This window comes from Anolis carolinensis, chromosome 6, assembly GCF_035594765.1.
Source record: "Anolis carolinensis isolate JA03-04 chromosome 6, rAnoCar3.1.pri, whole genome shotgun sequence".
Lineage (NCBI taxonomy): Eukaryota > Metazoa > Chordata > Lepidosauria > Squamata > Dactyloidae > Anolis > Anolis carolinensis.
This window is the reverse complement of record NC_085846.1, coordinates 20,232,710-20,249,674: the sequence shown is the minus strand read 5'-3', so window position 1 is coordinate 20,249,674 and position 16,965 is coordinate 20,232,710. Positions and strand designations below refer to the sequence as shown.

The following is a 16,965-nucleotide window of genomic DNA, read 5'->3' as shown; positions in this document are numbered from 1 at the left end:
ACAGTACGATTATGAGTTTGGGGTATGAATGTCCTGGCTAGAACAATTTGTAATCACCCTTCTACACAAGCCAAGGAAGGAACAAACTGCCAGATCTCCATGCTTCTTTTTCCTTTTTTTTTCTGGACCAGTCATTGCATTCCACTGTTGCTTCTATCAAAGAGAAAGGAGACGGATGATGAAAAGATGGCATTTTATTAGCTAAGAGCCCCAATGCATTTCAGTCTATGAATTCTTACAGTCTTTATTAGTAGACTATTTTGGTTTAGGAATTGAAGACACTTCCAAACCAGAAAGTCCAATGCTGTTAACTGGCAAGAAGTAGGGCTTTTTATCATATAAAAGGTCTTATTTCCTTTCTTGTGGGTTTTACTGAATGAGTTTTTGCTCTTTCGGATTCTCCCTTCTGCATAAGTTCTACAGTGCAGATGCACCCCTTTACACCGCCTCCCTGTCATAAGTCTTCACTATACATAACCAGAGGAAAATGTAGAGTAAAAATAAAGAGAGCAGGAAACACATAAGGTGAAAACGGTTGAATCCTAATTCCAATCTAATCGGGGAAGGCTGTGGTGTTGCAAGACCGTGGTGTTGACAGGACAGAGATTAGCTATCTGGCGCCTGGTATCTTCTTTAGTATAAAAGCCACAAATCCGCATGGTGTAACCCTATAACCCAAAGGCAAGCCAGCATTCAAGGCTCAGGAGGTCGTCTTCATGGAAGAGACAGAATATTAGAGGCTGTATATAAAGAAAATTTGAGGAGATAGAGATGGAGGCCAGAACTTTGTCCTCCGTTTACTCCCATTGCAGCAAAATGAGGCCCCTTCCACACAGCTGAATAAAATCCCACATTATCTGCTTTAAACTGGAATAGATGGCAGTATGGACTCAGATAACCCAGTTCAAAGCAGATATTGTGGGATTTTCTGCCTTGATATTCTGGGTTATATGGCTGTGTGGAAGGGCCCTGAGTGCAAAGTGTTAAGTAGTTTACACCCAGTTGAGTCAGAAACAGGGAGAGGAAAGGAAGAATCAGATTGAAATCATTCAAACTGCCTGAGCTTACTGGGAAGCACAGGCAAAGACAAAAGGCCTTAGTTTCTCCCAGCTCCTTATGGAGAGCCTAGAACAGGGGAGGTCAACTAATGGTGCATCTTTGTGTTATTGAGCCATGATACCCATGCGTCCCTGAAAGATTATAGTATATCATGATTTTTTCCCCTTTTTATTAATTTTTTTTCCAGAGGCTCGGAATTGATTTAGCAGCAGCTGTCACTTGCAAACTCTACCAATTCTGATCCTTTAATAAATTGTATCAATTCAATTATTTTGTTTAACTTGTGTCTTTTATGTCTACTGTGTCAATTTCCACTAGATAAAATGTGATGAAGTGTATAACTGTTTCTAATACAGTGATACCTTGAGTTAAGAGTTTGATTCATTCCGTGACTGAACTCTTAACTCAAATTGCTCTTATCTCAAAGTGAAATTTCCCACTGAAATGCTATTAATCCGTTCCACTCCTGCCCCCTGAACACCACCCCCCATTTTGTCAGCTGTTTTTAAATAAGAAAATATTCTTTAAAAATAACAAATAGCACATTTGAGGCAAAAAAATTGTGTTGGCCATTGTAACAGCAAAGCAAAACCTGCAAATTCACATACAACAATAAATAAAGAAAAATCAGTTTTAAAATGGTAGATGCACAAAGTTGTGGCAAGGAAGCACAAAGTGAAGAGACAGAAGCATTGTTTTCTTCATACTGTACAGTATTCATTCTAGCCTCCATCCCCCCCCCCCTCTCTCTTCATGAAGCCAAACATACCAGGAATAAAAACCACAGCAAAGTTCCTCAAAGTGGACAGCAATCTCCCAAAGTGGACCTGATTTATGCAGGCAGAGGCACACAAGCATAAGGCACAGAGGCTGCTCCCTTGAAGCCCTGTTCTCTCGCGCTAGCACTCCCTTTGACACTAGTGCACCCTCTGACTGCTTGTATGTTAAAATGCTGCTCGTATGTAAAAATGAAACCAGGGCCGAGTGATGGATCGTAATTTGAAAAGCTCGTAAGTAAGGATACTCATAAGTCGAGATTCCATGTATGTGTATCAAATGTAACTTAAAGGTAGCCACCTCTCCATGCCCCAATTTGCATCATCCCTCGCGAAAAGGGACCATGGCCAAGATCCCTCCAGCCATTTCCCAAGCCAGATAACTCTCAGAACCATTGTGTATATATGTAGATAGATGAATTCCATTGTTAACAAAATAACCTCAGGATATTGGTCATTCAACTTGAGGCTGAGAGTCCATCACTCCCGCAAAAGAGGGGGCTTAGTAAATATGGATTCATTAACTCTTTATGCCAGCAGCCAAGCCCTTAATTGTCCACAGTCACCACCTTTGTCTCACACAGAACCTGACACTTCAGTTAATCAGAGACTCGCCAACATATCCAAACCATTATTTCCTCATGGACTGTGCCCTCCCAGGGGAGATCTCTACATCAGATAGGTTCTTTGAACTGGCCAACCACCAGCCATCATTCTTCATGCCACAGGAATCTCCTACTGGCTGTGACATTAAGGAAACCATCAGGCAATCCAGGAGTGGATCCTAGCCTGCCTCTTTTCTAGCAAATCAGGAGAGGGAGCAGGAAATCTGAATAGCTGTCAGAACTGTATAAAATGTCATGTGAATATATGCCTGTACCTTTTGAAGCAAATTGCTTGTACTTGCATCCTTTTTGGCTGAATTGTAATAAACCTCTGTAACTTGTCTTCAGTCCGGGGAGCTTCTGTCTCTGTCCTGGCTGATCTGGTTTAGTGGATGCTCACCAGACACAGACCTCTTCAACTGTGGTCCTAGCTGAAATCACTACATATACAGCAGAATTAATCAATTTGATACCAGTTTAACTGCCCTAGCTCAATGCTACAGAATCATGGGAGTTGTAGTTTAATGGAGTCTTTAGCCTTCTCTGCTAAAGAGTGCTGGTGCCACAACAAACTACAATTTCCAGAATCCCATAGCATTGTTACTGTATGGCAGTTATAAAGTTGTGTCAAGCCAGTTTTAATCAGAGGTCCCATAGTAGATTATTCAAGCATTATTCAAATTGAGGAATAGGGAATATGATATTCTCCAGATAATTTTCAGATTGTGCCATTCATTGCTATTAACTGTGCTGGCTAGGACTGATAGGAGATGTAGTCTGAAATCTGAAGACCCATAAGATACCATCCTTGCTAAGGGTTTGGGATTGGATTCTGCCTTCTGTTGTCAGGGAGAAAACCAATATAATGTATTTCCTATAAAACGGCCTATAAAACTCTGAAGCAACATGTGGCAATGAAGATGAATTTTACATCTTGATCTGATTGATGTTTAAGTCAAGTTTAGACTTTCAGGAAAGATCCCATGACTGCCTAGAGTCTTGTTCATCCCAGCTGGTTGGATATCTCTATTAAGTGAAACTGGAGTTGTCCACCACCCCTGGGATCCATTGCATTCAGGGAAATTATGCTAAGTATGTATAAAGAGAACATGGAAATAAGCTTGAGCAGCTGAAGCAAACCCTTCAACAAAACAAACAAATAATCTTGCTTCTAAGGTAGGACTATCTATACTGCAAACTTTAGCATTATTGTTTAGGGGTGTAGGACTCTGGATATGTCACAGCAGCACCATATTCTTACAAAGTGAGTCAGAGAACTTCTAGAAGTTCTGCCCATTGACCCAGAATGCCTCAATATAAGCTCTGATTGGTAGAGAATATCCATGCACGAATAACAGCCTTTTATACATATTTGTCCCAGTAATCTTTATATCAGCTTTCATCTTTGTAATGTGGCGTAATAGTTTGAGTGTTGGACTATAACCCTAGAGACTATGGTTCAAATCCCCATTCAGCCATAAAAACCCATTGAGTAACCCTGGGAAGTCATTCTCAGCTCCAGAAAACCCTTTGATAGGGTCGCTTGAGGGTCACCATAAGTCAGAAATGACTTAAAGGCACTCAACAACAACTCTGAACTAATATCCCCATAATGGAATGTGAGATTTGAGCTCTTCGAAGACCACCTAGTGAGGCCATAAGATGTTTGAAAAAAGATTTGAGAGGAGTAATTCTCAGGTTACAGAAAACAAGCAATAACCCTAATTTTATAATATGTCTAGACAACATAAATAGTAGGGGCTTTGAAGTTTAGAAAGATGAATCAGAACGACAGGCTAAATCCAATTCACAATCCCACCTAGAACAGTCCCTTATAGAACAGAACTTGGTAAATCAAAACTTGACATAAATGACATTGATTTAATAGGTCTCCTTAAATTAGGACTTAGTTGGATTTATCTCTAAGGATTTTCCTAAATATTGGGGATAGGGTGAGTTACTGAATCTTATGTTGCAGTGTTGCAGTTGGCACTTTCTTATTCCTAGCTGTGACAAATCCTATATGTGCGGTATTTATTATTTAAATTATTTCTTTATTGCCTCCAAGATCACAAGGGTTCCTTAAGGCAATGAACCAACAAGAAACAATTACAGCAACACAAAATAAAAACATTTTAAAACACTTTAAAACATTAATTTAAAACTCTTTAATACAGTAAAAAAACAACAACACCCAACTCTATTATTATTATTATTATTATTATTATTTACAGCATTTATATTCCGCCCTTCTCACCCCAAAGGGGACTCGGGGCGGATCACATTACACATATAGGCAAACATTCAATGCCTTTTAACATAGAACAAAGACAAGACAAACATGGCTCCGAGCGGGCCTCAAACTCATGACCTCCTGGTCAGAGTGATTCATTGCAGTGATTCATTGCAGTTGCTCTCCAGCCTGCGCCACAGCCCAAGCCAACTCTACTACTTCTTTCCATGTATTTTAAGGAAGTTGTTCCTATGCTCAAACCAGTACCTGGCACCTGAGATGGACCAGATGAGGGCAATCAAATTGGAGCTTTATCCAGACAAGACACAGAGATAATCCTGATCAGTTGAAAGACAGATTTGGGAATAGAGATTCAGCCTGTGTTAGATGGGGACACACTCCCCCTGAAAATGTAAGTTTGCAGTTTGTGGGTACTCCTGGATTAGGCTCTGAACCTAGAGGCACAGATAACAGGAGCAACCAGGAGTGCTTTTGCCAGCTGTGCCCATTCCTGAAGAAGTCAGATCTGGCAATCGTAGTGCATGCCTTGGTTACATCCTGGTTAGACTACTGTAATGTGCTCTATGTATTGCTGCTTTTTAAAAGTGTTCAGAAACTTCAAGTGTTCCAAAGAGCAGCAGCCAGACTGCTAACTGAGGCTGGCTACAGAAAGTGGGCAGCTCCACTGGTGGCCAACTCATTTCTGGGTATAATTCAAAGTGCTTGGTTTTACCTGTGAAGCCCTATATGGCATAGTTCCAGGTTATTTGATGGACCACATTTCTGTGAGCTTGTCAGATAGCTATGATCATTCTGTCCCATCACTCACTCAAACACGCTTGGTGGGAACACGGGAGAGGGTCTTTTCTTTGGTTGCTCCCAGACTTTGGAACTCCCTCCCAAGAGAGACCAGGAGCCCTATCTGCTTTGAACTTGGTTATCTGAATCCACACTGCCAGTTCAAAGCAGATAATGTGAGATTTTATTCAGCTGTGTGGAAGGGGCCCTGGATTATCCCGTCTCTGCTTGCCTTTCACAAGCAGGTCAAAACATACCTCTGCCATCAAGCAATTGGGGAATGATGAGGAGCAGGCTGCTGGAGATGCTGTGAGTGGGATTTTGGAGTCTGTCTGGTTTTTAAATGTAATTTTAAATATATTTTAACTGTATTTTAACTTTTAGACTCACTCATGACATAAATATGTAACTGTTTTTAACTATTTATAGCCACATGTATATGTATTTTTCTTGCTTTTAAATTCTATTGTATTGTACCATGTCATTGTTAGCTGCTTTGAGTCACTATAGGGAGAAAGGCAGGATAATAAAATTAGTAGTGGTGGTAATAGTAGTAGTAGTGATAACAGAATACTTAGGTTTACCTTGGAACTTCCTCTTCCTCATGGAAACTTCATCTTCCCTATAACCTTGGAAGAATGTGCTGTGGCTAAACACCCCCAAATTCCTGTTTCGTGTTTTAGTTATGGAGTACGCTGCTAGAATCAGGTTATAGCGTATATGTGGAAATCACATAAAGTAATATTAAACTAAATGGCCCCACCTTCTTTCTGCTGCACCCTCCTTGTTATCTCTTTATTCCATCCTCAAGAGGAGCAAATTCTCAGTCCTTCCCTCCCCCTTGACAGCCACTCGATGCCTCTTTGGGGACGTTACTGGATCCGCCCTGCTGCATTAGCCGAAGTGTTGCCCTTTCATGGATCCAGGCACAAGGCCAGTGGCCTCCCACTCAACGGGTGGGCAAGGCTGCGAACAGGACGGTATATTTACAAACACCCAGCAGCTGCTACAATGCTGGGGTGATGAGGGTGAAAAGATCCATTTCCAGAACCCTGACATCCAACCCATCCCAGGCTTCTCCCTCCCCCTCGTTCCCCTTCTTTGGTGAATGGATTCCAGCAAGCTTCACTGAGTTGATTTAAGCAGCTCGGTGTTTGGCCATCCTCGAGGAACACGGAAACTACCCGTCCGTGCTGACAGATGTGTTTCTCATCATTACTGCACCTGTGTACAAGGGTCAGAGGCCTTAATTTCATCTTCACCTCAAAGAAAAGAATTGCTGGTAGGCATTTCTGTATCAAAGATTACCCTACAGCATGGATATAGAAGAAAAATCTTGCACTTATTCCATGCTTTGAAATCCAATTGCGAATATTTGCATCTGATGGCAAACAGTACACACTGCAGAAGGATAGCAGTGTGGTGCTGATTTAAAAGACAATTCTCCATCCTCTGGGATCCTGAGATCTGTAGTTTGTTGTGGCACTAGAGCCCTGTGATAGAGATGGGTAAATATATCACAAAACTACAAACCCCTGAATTCCATAGCAAGGCAGTTAATGTGGTGTCGAACTGCCAGAATTCTGCATTGTGGTTACAGCCTAAGACAACACAATTCATGACATCTCCTATTGTGCATTGACATGTGGTGCATTGTGACACATTATGTAATGGGAGCCCTCATATACAACAGAACATCTCACACTGTTGTAGATGGCTGTAATTCAGTAGCTTGACAGTGTATCATATCAGCGTTGTAGCTTCATCATTGTAAAGCTGTGTATTGTAGCCATTGATTCATGATCTCAGCCACTGTCCATTGCAGTAAAGTTGAGGAAGCATGAAAGACTGATTCTCATAAGTCTTGTAGGTGATACATTTTGATAAAAGATAATTGGGGGGGGGGGGGTATAGTCGGCCCTCTATATCCACTGATTCTCTATAGTTTCAACAATCCATGGCTTAGACATATTTTTCTAATTCTAAAAAGCAAACTTAATCTTGCCATTTTATACAAGAAACACCATTTTACTACATCACTGTATATAATGGGATTAGAGCATCCAAAGATTTTGGTATGATTGGAGGTCCTGGAACCAAAACCTAGAAGATACCAAGGGCCCACTGTATTACTTAGTTAGATTATAGGATGGTACTTGCACAAAGTGCTTGGTGGACATACAGGTGGGTGCATTTGAACAGTAAAAGAGAAATAGTCTGCCACTCTGGATTCCAATCACGCCGAAATTGTATTATTTTCTTCTTTCACAGAGACCTTGAGAAAGGAATTTAACCCCCTGAAAATATAAATCAACCCCTGAAGTCTGGAAACTCTAGAGTTGTGACTGTGTGCAGTGCCACTGTTATCGTCTTATTTTTCTTGGAAGCACCACTTAATGAAATCAGACACATGAATTGAGTAGTTTGAGAAATGATATTATGAATTTAGAATGCTTCCACCAAAGCATTTCATGGGGTGCAACTACATGGTAGAAATAATGATTGGTGCTGCTGTCAACATGAGCTGTTACCAGAGTTACATAACATTGAGCCATGGCAATAAAAGTGGCATCAAATGAATGAATCCTACAGTATAGATGCCCTCCATGGTGATAAAAGGTCTAGGAACCAAGTCCTGTGTTGAATAGTTGAGAGAACTGGGTATGTTTATCCTGAAGAAGAGAAAACTAAGATAGTAATAACTGCTTAACATTAGAATCAATTGCCTAGGAAGATGGCCAACTTGATGATATAAGGTATTTGCATGCATAACGGGAAGGGAAAAGAAGCAGAGTGGCTATTGGCTTTGTAGCTGAAAATCATGTGGAAGAGTTGAATGTGGACCATCCCCGAATAGTAAGGTAAATTCACCAGAGAAAAAAGTGAAACTGGTTATGGCAAACTCACCACGATGAATTTGATATTTGGTGTTAACAGAGGCCACATCTACACTGCCATATAATCCAATTTGAACTGAATTATAATGACCAGTATAGACTCATATAATGCAGATTGGAGCACTTTGAATATGAGTCTTCATATCCAATCCAGTTTAATGCCATTAATCCGCATTCTGAAACTGTATGTTATGGCAGTGTAGATAGAGCCAGAGTCACCTCAGAGCAAATGTGGACCAAGAAAATATGGTCAAACCATTTTTTGTTTTGTTTTGGGTTTTTTGTCAGTGTAAATAAGCCCTGTGATTCTCTAGGATCAGGTTTGGTTGACAATTCTGCAAGTCCACAATTCTATGATTTTGTCTTTTGGAGAAGCTGCTGCTAGAGATAAACATAATTGTGAGATTAACCTGTCTCTTAACTTTTATATAATCAGCTCATTTGCTTGTTTGGTTTACCCTATAACCCAGTTTTCTCCCATACAGAACTCCCATACAGAACCCTTACCAAAGAGGAAGATGCTTTCTTTTTAATTCAAGTTACGGAGGATGAAAGGAAAGAACCTACATATAGATGATAAGAATGCATGCATGGTTGTACTCTGAAAGTTTAACCTTTCAAAGGTGTTTCATTTAAAATCGAGTCATTTCAGAGAAACATCTAGAAGTTTATGTTAATTTTTCCTTTAAAAAAGAAATAAGAATTATTCATGAAACATCCAGAAATAAAGAAATGTAATAAAACAATTGTGCATGCCTTTTCAAACACTGCAGATGCAGACACACAGCTGAATTCTTCTAATATTGTGCCTTAAGCATTCTCTTGCCACATACTATGGGTGGGGGGAACTCCTTAGCTATACAGTTAATTTTATCAACTTTTAAAGATGCTTTTAAAATGTCCCTGTTTCCTTCTTCCATTTTTACTCATTGTTCTCAATTTACTTCAGTTGAAACAAAATAAATTCAAAGTGCAAAAGTAGTTTGTACTCAAGTAACTCCATCTGGGAGGGCGGTGGCAGAATTTTGCCCTTCCCAATAAACCAGAAGGCAAACTGCTATAGCCTCTTCTAGCTTGTGTGTTCATGTTATGATTTCATCTGTCAAATGTTGGAAGGTATGTTTTTATCTCTCCAAAATGTAAAGACTCCACAGTACATCTATTGCAGAATGTTGAACATTTTGCAGAGATTCAAATTTCTGGGCTTCTGGTTCGAATAATTGAAAGGCAGTTTACAGACTGACTCCTTCCTCACTCTTTGAATTTCTGCTACCAACATGTTTTCCTCTGGATCAAGTGTAAAATCTTCCAGGGTTTGTAGTTCAGAAGCTGCAACTGGTGCAGGCATCAGTAATTTTGTGAGAGGACAACTCCCATGCTGCGGCAGCTCCACTGGCTACCAATCTGCTTCTGGAATAAATACAAAGTGCTGGTCGTCGTTACTATAAAGCCTTAAACGGTTCAGGTCCAGGCTGTTTGCAGAACCGCATCTCCATTTACAAACCAGCTCAACCACTGCGATATGCAGAGGAGGCCCTACTCTTGGTCCCACCCCATTGCAAACACAACTGGTGGGAACGAGAGATGGGGCCTTCTCCATGATCGCTCCCTGCCTCTGGTCTGGAACTCTCTTCCAAAAGAAGTAAAAACTGCTGAAAACACATCTTTGCACCCTGGCATATGAAGAGGACAAAGACTATTATGTCTTGACACATAACATCATCTAGAAATATTAAATCTTGTCTATATACTGGAATTGATTTCATGCCAGTTAGTTGTGGGCAACTATTTTACTATTAATTAAAGTACTACTAGTTGTTTTAAATTCTTATCCTGCTTAAATTAATAATATGTGATTATGTTAGTTAGGCTGGTCTAATTTTATTTTTTGGTCAATTGCTATTTGGTATAAAATTAGAGTAATTGTTGTTTTATTTTCTGACTTATTTGGTTGTGATATAATTTGTTAATATGTTTCTTTGCTGGCATTGAATGTCTGCCATATGTGCTGGAAACCACCCTGAGTTCCTTCAGGGATATAGGGCAGTCTACAAAAAAGTTGTTTTATTATTATTATTATTATTATTATTATTATTATTATTATTATTTATTAATTATTATTATTATAGTTTCGCTTGTGGAAACTGAAAGACTAGCAGCACATATATAGTAATTTTAATTTTAATTTCATTTCCTTTTTGGGTTTTCCCTGCTTTTACCCACTAGGCTGTTGTAGGAGGTTTTTTTTACAAACCAAGAAGTAAACTGGAACATGGTAAAATTGGGCATGGGGAACTTTTTAGTAAGACAAAAAACATTTTCCCCATTTTTGAAACATTCTAGGGAACTCATTACATGGAAGTTTTTCTCCATTTTCTCTTCATTTTAGCACACTGGCAAAATGGAGTCCCATAAAGGCCATCCCATTACGCACAGCCACTTCCGATGTTGGCCCATGAGAATCCATCTTGCCAGCATGCTACAAAAGAGAGAAGATTCTGTTTTAGTGTTATCTGACTCATGAAAGCGGGGGAAAGCAGGAAGAAGATGAGAAAGGGTTGTGAGTTGGTTGACTATCTCCAATTTTGGAACTTGCTGGGGTAAGACGGGTCCTCACTCTTCCCAACACTTTCTCCCACTTTCCCCCGCTTCCCTCCTAATGGTCTGATGAAGTCCTAGATTTTCTCTGGGGTCCCCCAAACAGCCTTGCGTGCAGGCATGAGCCAGTTTGCTCACTTTTTTCCAGATGGAACTGAACTATAACTCCACTCTTCAGTGGCTATACTGGCCAGGTTAAATGGGAATTGCAGTTGAACAATATGTGGAGGGTCCATACTCTTTCCACCCCACATTAGGGGGAGTTTAGTGCTGTTCTCCCCCTGCCCATCAAATTGTTTTGGCTTTATTGCACTGTCACCAGGGGATCTTTAGGGCTCGCCTCTGCTCGCCATGGTCGATCAAGGTAGTTGAGCACCCGGCGGATTGGGCCACGCTTTGCCGGATCCAGAGCCAAGAGGTGTTGTAACATGGCGATGGCATCTTTTGAGAGCGGGCGCCAGTGAAAAGGTAAGTCTTCATCCAAGCCGGATTCCTGCCAGATCACAAAGTCATCGAAGAATGAATCCTCGGGCACTGTCTTCTCCCATGGGAAGTAGCCGGTGAGCAGGCAGAAGATCAACACCCCAAGAGCCCAGGCATCCAAGCTGGCATCAATGGGCAGGCCTGGGGTATCACCGGTGCCACGGCTCAGCTCAGGGGCGGTGTAGGGGATGATGCCAGCTACAAGACGCAACAAGGTACCTTGGGGTCTTGTCAAGCCAAAATCAGTCAGTTTAATGCAGTGGCAATGACGGTCAAAAAGCAGGATATTTTCAGGCTTCACATCTCGATATACAAGGCCTCGGCTGTGGATGAAGTCCAGCGCACTAACCAACTGTTTGGCACAGAGCTTAGCTGCTGGCTCGGGGATCCCCGCCTGGTCAGATAAGAGAAGATCATTTGGTTTTATATCAGGACTCTTTTTAGCCCCCTATCATACTACACGGTTATAACCCCATACTCCATTTTAACTGCCATGACAACTTTCTCTGGAAATCTGGAGTTTGTGCTTTAGTCCATAAGCTCTGAGGATGAGATTTCTAAATGCCTCTCTAAAATAATTCCATAGGTTGTTGCCATGGCAGTTAGAAGGGAGTATATTACTATAAAAACATAGTTGATGGAGATCTAAGTAACTTAAGCTCTATATGGTACAACCCCTGTATCCATGGAACCAATATTCATAATTTCAGTTATCCACTTCCAACAAAATATCCTCTTTAGGCATTTTCTAGGTCCGCTGCCATGACTCTATGATATTCCCAGGGCAGAAGTTATTCACTTCAATAGTATTAGCTATTTGTGCAGTTTCATATATCTATTCGAAGTCCAGGAATTTATCCACCACAGATACTGGGATTATACTGTGTCTCCCCTTTGCATTTGAAGAAATAGTCCATCTCAATAGATCTGGCTCTCTGTTATGCCAAAAGACCAACCTGTATCAGACAAGTAAACAACATGCCCTTTTTTAAAAACATACCGTATTGGTTAAAAGCATGGCTTTGTTAAGAATTGTGTTTGATCTCTTTAATAAATGGTACCTTCTAGTATGGAATACATTTAATTATCACTTGGGCATAGAAACCAACTAAATTATCTGGGCCAAATCACCTCTCTCACCCTCAAAGGCAACAACAAACTTACTTTGCTGGAAGAAAAAACCCTGTAATAGTGTCACCACAAGTTAGAAATGATTAAGGAAGAGCCTATTAAACATTAAACATCAAATGACATTATTATTGTATAAATTAAGCACCAAAACATATTTTGTAACAAGTCTGCCATTTGTTTGGGAATGTGGCTGCACTTGTGTTGTTGTTGGCGTGTTGGCCGGCAGTGTGTTGTTGCCTAGAGAAGCAGCTGTGGATCCAGGCGGGAGGCAGACTGCGTTGGATAATAAAGATGAGCGAAGGTTGGATAAGTGAGACTCTACTGTAAGGCAACAAACTATATATCCACTGGAAACCATCTGTTAGGGAACTCCTTTCCTTGGCAGAGAGGTGATACCTGATTCTGCCTACTTCTGTTTGCTTTTTGTTGGGCTTCATCATTCCTTCCTACCCAAAATGTAATTACTTTATAAGAAGCATCTTTGGCACAAATTGTCTATGGATTCCATACCTTGGGTTTGATTATGGATATGAGGTCCTTGTGCAGGGCTGCCTCATAAAGGAAACCATAGTGTTGGCTGGATTCTATAGCGATGCCAAACATGCCAATGATGGCAGGGTGCACAGAGAGTGAAAGTGCCACACAATATTCATACAAGAAGTTCTGCAGCTTGGTGCTCGCCTTAGGCAACAGCTTGAGAGCCATTGGAGTCCCTGCAAAGAAGGAGAAAATGAGAAATGTGGATCAGAGACGAGAGCTCCAAAATAGAGGCAATCGGGCTTTTACAGTAAGCCTAGAAGAAAGGTAGAAAGTGGAAAAAAGACTAGGGCTGTGTGGTCAATGAAAGAAAAAGTTTCAATACTCATTACGAAACTGGGGAGGGAGGTGAATCATTTCTGAGCAGGTTTCTGAAATTATGAACCTAAAATATTTTGTAACTATAATGAAGTAACAAATTTTTCGTTACTGTTTTCTTTAAGTAGTTGAACAATTGGGGAAACTTCAGGGGGCTCATTTCTCCCTCATTCTTAGAGCTATCATGATGAAACTTGCTATAACTGTACCACACATTTTCCACTGTTAGCCAGCCTACTACATTTCAGAACGTTACACTCATCCACTAATATCTGGGGAACTATTGAATTTTTTACAAATAATTTTTAAACAAAATTACTAGAGCTATCTACTTGAATTTTATATGCAATGCACAAGATAACCAGGAAGTTTCAGAAAGATTCATACAGCTATTGGTTTTTGGGGATTTTTAAAAATTTAGACAAAAACATTTATCCCCAAAAAGCTACAACAGCAATCCCCTTGAATGTCTGTCTAACAGTGTGCCTATATGACACACAATTAACCATACAACTTCAACTTAGCACATATTTATACTATTATGTACTTTAATCCTCTTTGCAAATTCAATAATTTTATTTATTTATTATTATTAGATTGACTCTAAACGGCTGGCTGCTGCAGCCCTCGTTGAGCTTCCTGATGCTGAGCACTGTATTCTGGGAAATGTAGTTTAGGGCAGGGCCTTTTGAACTCTCTGCCACAGGGGGGCCTTTCCTTCCCAAAATACATTTCCCAGAATGCTGTGTTCTCAGTCTCTCGCCCAGCTCAGCTAGCTGCTCTTCCTTATGGCAATCGGCAAGCAGCCTCGGTCTAGCAATAGTCTCTTTGGCTTTAACAAAGTTGCTTAATGCTTATACTGAAAATTAAACTGACTTTGGGAGGCTTCCAAATGTTACAGAACCTTATTGAAAATTATTGATGAGTATATCGATTCTAAAAAGAATTTCTCCCCCTTCTCTGCATGTTTCTTAATAGTGATTACTAACAACTTATGGGACTAATGATAATTTTCAATAGCCCTAGGAAAGAGTACTTGGGACAATTCAAAAGCAGCCGATAAAGCGGGATGGCAGAGGGTTATGGATGATCTTTGACAAATCAGGAAAGCTAGAATTATGTTATAGATTTCCAACCATATGCCAAATAGATTTCTTATAGGATCTGTTGTTTTTACTGTATTTAGAGTTACCAGAACATATAGCACAATGTAGTTTTACCTCTCTTTCTGTGCGTCACCAGTATCACTTGGCCATATTTCCCCTTTCCCAGCTCCTTGATGATTTGGTAATGCTCGGTCACTTCCATAGGTACAAGACTCTGGGCAGTGATCTCCAACATGTCTTCTAGGAGAGCCTGGGCCTCCATACCCAAAGTCAGATCCATGGCCAAACTCTACAAAGAATACAAAAAAGGTTGCTAAGTACAGCTGAAACGGTTTAAGCAGGGGGAAGAATGGGTAGAATTCAAGCTACAGAAATGTGTTGAAATGGGTGAGGAATATTCAAACCAGTTCTGGTAATCTGAAATTTCCTGATACAGTTACAACTAATGCCCACAACCTTTCAGTTCTCATGATCAAAGAAAAGAAGAAAGCAATATCACATATATGAAGGGAACAAACAAAATGAGCCCCACGAGGAATTCTCGTTTCTTTTTCGTTAGGGAATATGAACCATTACCCAATGTACCTCTACAAATGTTCCCTAATTAGAAATAAGATAGAAATATTCACTCTGAATATTGTTGAATATTGTTTTCATTCAAGTCGCTTCTAACTTATGGAAAACCTAAGACAAGCAAGGGGTTAGTGCTTAATTTAAATTTGTTACATATTCATGAGTCATATCAAAATCTTTAATTTTGACCCCAAAACATGCCCCCAATTTATGAAGTAAACCTATTTATCAGCATATAGGGTACCTGTTTTTGTAGGATTTTTTTTTAATGATAATATCTGATAGAAGGAAAAATACCATTCCATGGGTCAAAGGCAGTTTTGTATTGGATTATGTTGGAACCAAGTGAATGGAAAGGTCCGTAAGCACTTTGTGGAGGGAAGCGGACCTACTTCATTCCAGGGAAATCCAAGGAAGCTTTGTGGAATATTTAGTTCTCTGCATTTAAAGGAATTATGATTTAAAATGAACATTCTGGATTCTCTTTTTATGTGTACAATACATGGGGAGTGGAGCTGTTCTCTACTTTTGGCTGAAGTTAAAATGCATGAACATGGAGGCACTCTTTTCTTCAGATATTTTACAAATGTAGGGGTAATGGTGATACCATATTATCTCTCAGATAATATGAAAGATGTAAGGCTCTGGAATTATGGTAGGTCTGCAAGAAAGCCAGCCCAACAAGCCAAACAAAATAATCAGTTTCAGTTCCTAATTATTGTGGCAACATTAGACATGCTGAGGATAGAGAAATAAGATGACTAAAAAGAATCCACATTGCCTTGGCCAACTGTTTGAAGCCTTCCGTGGTTGCTCTTGGGTTGCTCACTAACTAGGAAAAATGGACTTGGGTGCGTTTTCTTTGCAGATTGAAACCTCTCATTTTTAAAAGCCATATCTAAGACATTATTTCCATTGTGTAAGTATCCTGACAAGTCAAACATACCACACTGACAGAGCATGCTCTGTAGTGCAGGGAAATGGGGCAAATCAGGGCCATGTTGTTTCTGGAACCACAGCACCCAGTTGGAGAGATCCAGAGAAATCCTGGTCATCACCATCAGCAAAGGCACCTGTTAAGAGACAGGAGTCTTACAGAGCTCTCTGGACTAATGCTGCGGCAACAAGAACAACTGGCCAGGTAAGGGTGACTGTCTAGTGGAGCTGAACCAGATTTGCCCAATTGAACAGAATTCAGATCACATTACTGCTGTGGATTGAGAGCGGAATGGAATCTGGGACCTGTCTGGAGCAGAAATGGTTTGGACCAGCTCACTTTTGGTGTACATGTAGATGAACCTTTTGTTGTGCTATAGTTATTTGAACAACCCATGATACACATACACACATTCAACCAAAGTTTCTTAAATGAGTTGTTGAATCCTGCTTGTTACTTCTTTCTCTCAGCTGGATTTGATAGCCTGAGGAATCAGGACTTTGTGCCCAGATTAAGCTGTTCAGAACAGATTAAACATCCTTGGCCATTACTGTGTCTCCATGACAGAGGAAGACCCCATTTTGCTCTGACAGAAATAAATATTCTGTCAAGTTTTGCTCAATTTCCCTGGGAGTGCTGAAAGCTTTTATTGGACATGGAGAGAAGCTGTGAAAATGTGAAACAGAAGGGAAATGATCTGGAACCAATTCATTCCATACCCTGGCTTCCTCCCCTGGCTGAGAATGCCCTCACACCTTCACCCTTTCCATCTCATACTTGGATGCTTATGCAGGAACCACTAAACAGAGCTGGATTATCCAAAGTGAAATGCCTGGCTCAAGTAACAAATTTTGTTTCAAGTTGTGAAAATAATATTTTTCACTTTGTTTAACTGACAGGAATAGGCACAGGTG

At 40.3% G+C, this 16,965-nt stretch overlaps 1 protein-coding gene and 1 long non-coding RNA gene across 5 annotated transcripts in view; one reads left to right on the top strand and one right to left on the bottom strand.

The window, feature by feature from the left end:
• LOC134292401 (uncharacterized) overlaps positions 1 to 9,440 on the top strand; it is a 24,628-nt gene extending 15,188 nt beyond the window's left edge. Inside the window, exon 2 of the long non-coding RNA XR_009999630.1 lies at positions 7,743 to 9,440. This is a non-coding gene — a long non-coding RNA (uncharacterized LOC134292401). The remainder of the gene's footprint in view (positions 1 to 7,742) is intronic.
• LOC100563744 (serine/threonine-protein kinase SBK2) overlaps positions 9,015 to 16,965 on the bottom strand; it is a 24,621-nt gene continuing 16,670 nt past the window's right edge. For all 4 annotated transcript variants that reach the window (XM_008116479.3, XM_008116480.3, XM_062957220.1 and 1 more), the window contains 3 exons: positions 14,656 to 14,830; positions 13,091 to 13,293; positions 9,015 to 11,843 (listed from right to left, as the gene is read on the bottom strand). In XM_008116479.3, coding sequence (XP_008114686.1) covers positions 11,271 to 11,843; positions 13,091 to 13,293; positions 14,656 to 14,821 — 942 coding nt within the window. In that variant the 5' untranslated portion in view covers positions 14,822 to 14,830 and the 3' untranslated portion in view covers positions 9,015 to 11,270. The remainder of the gene's footprint in view (positions 11,844 to 13,090; positions 13,294 to 14,655; positions 14,831 to 16,965) is intronic.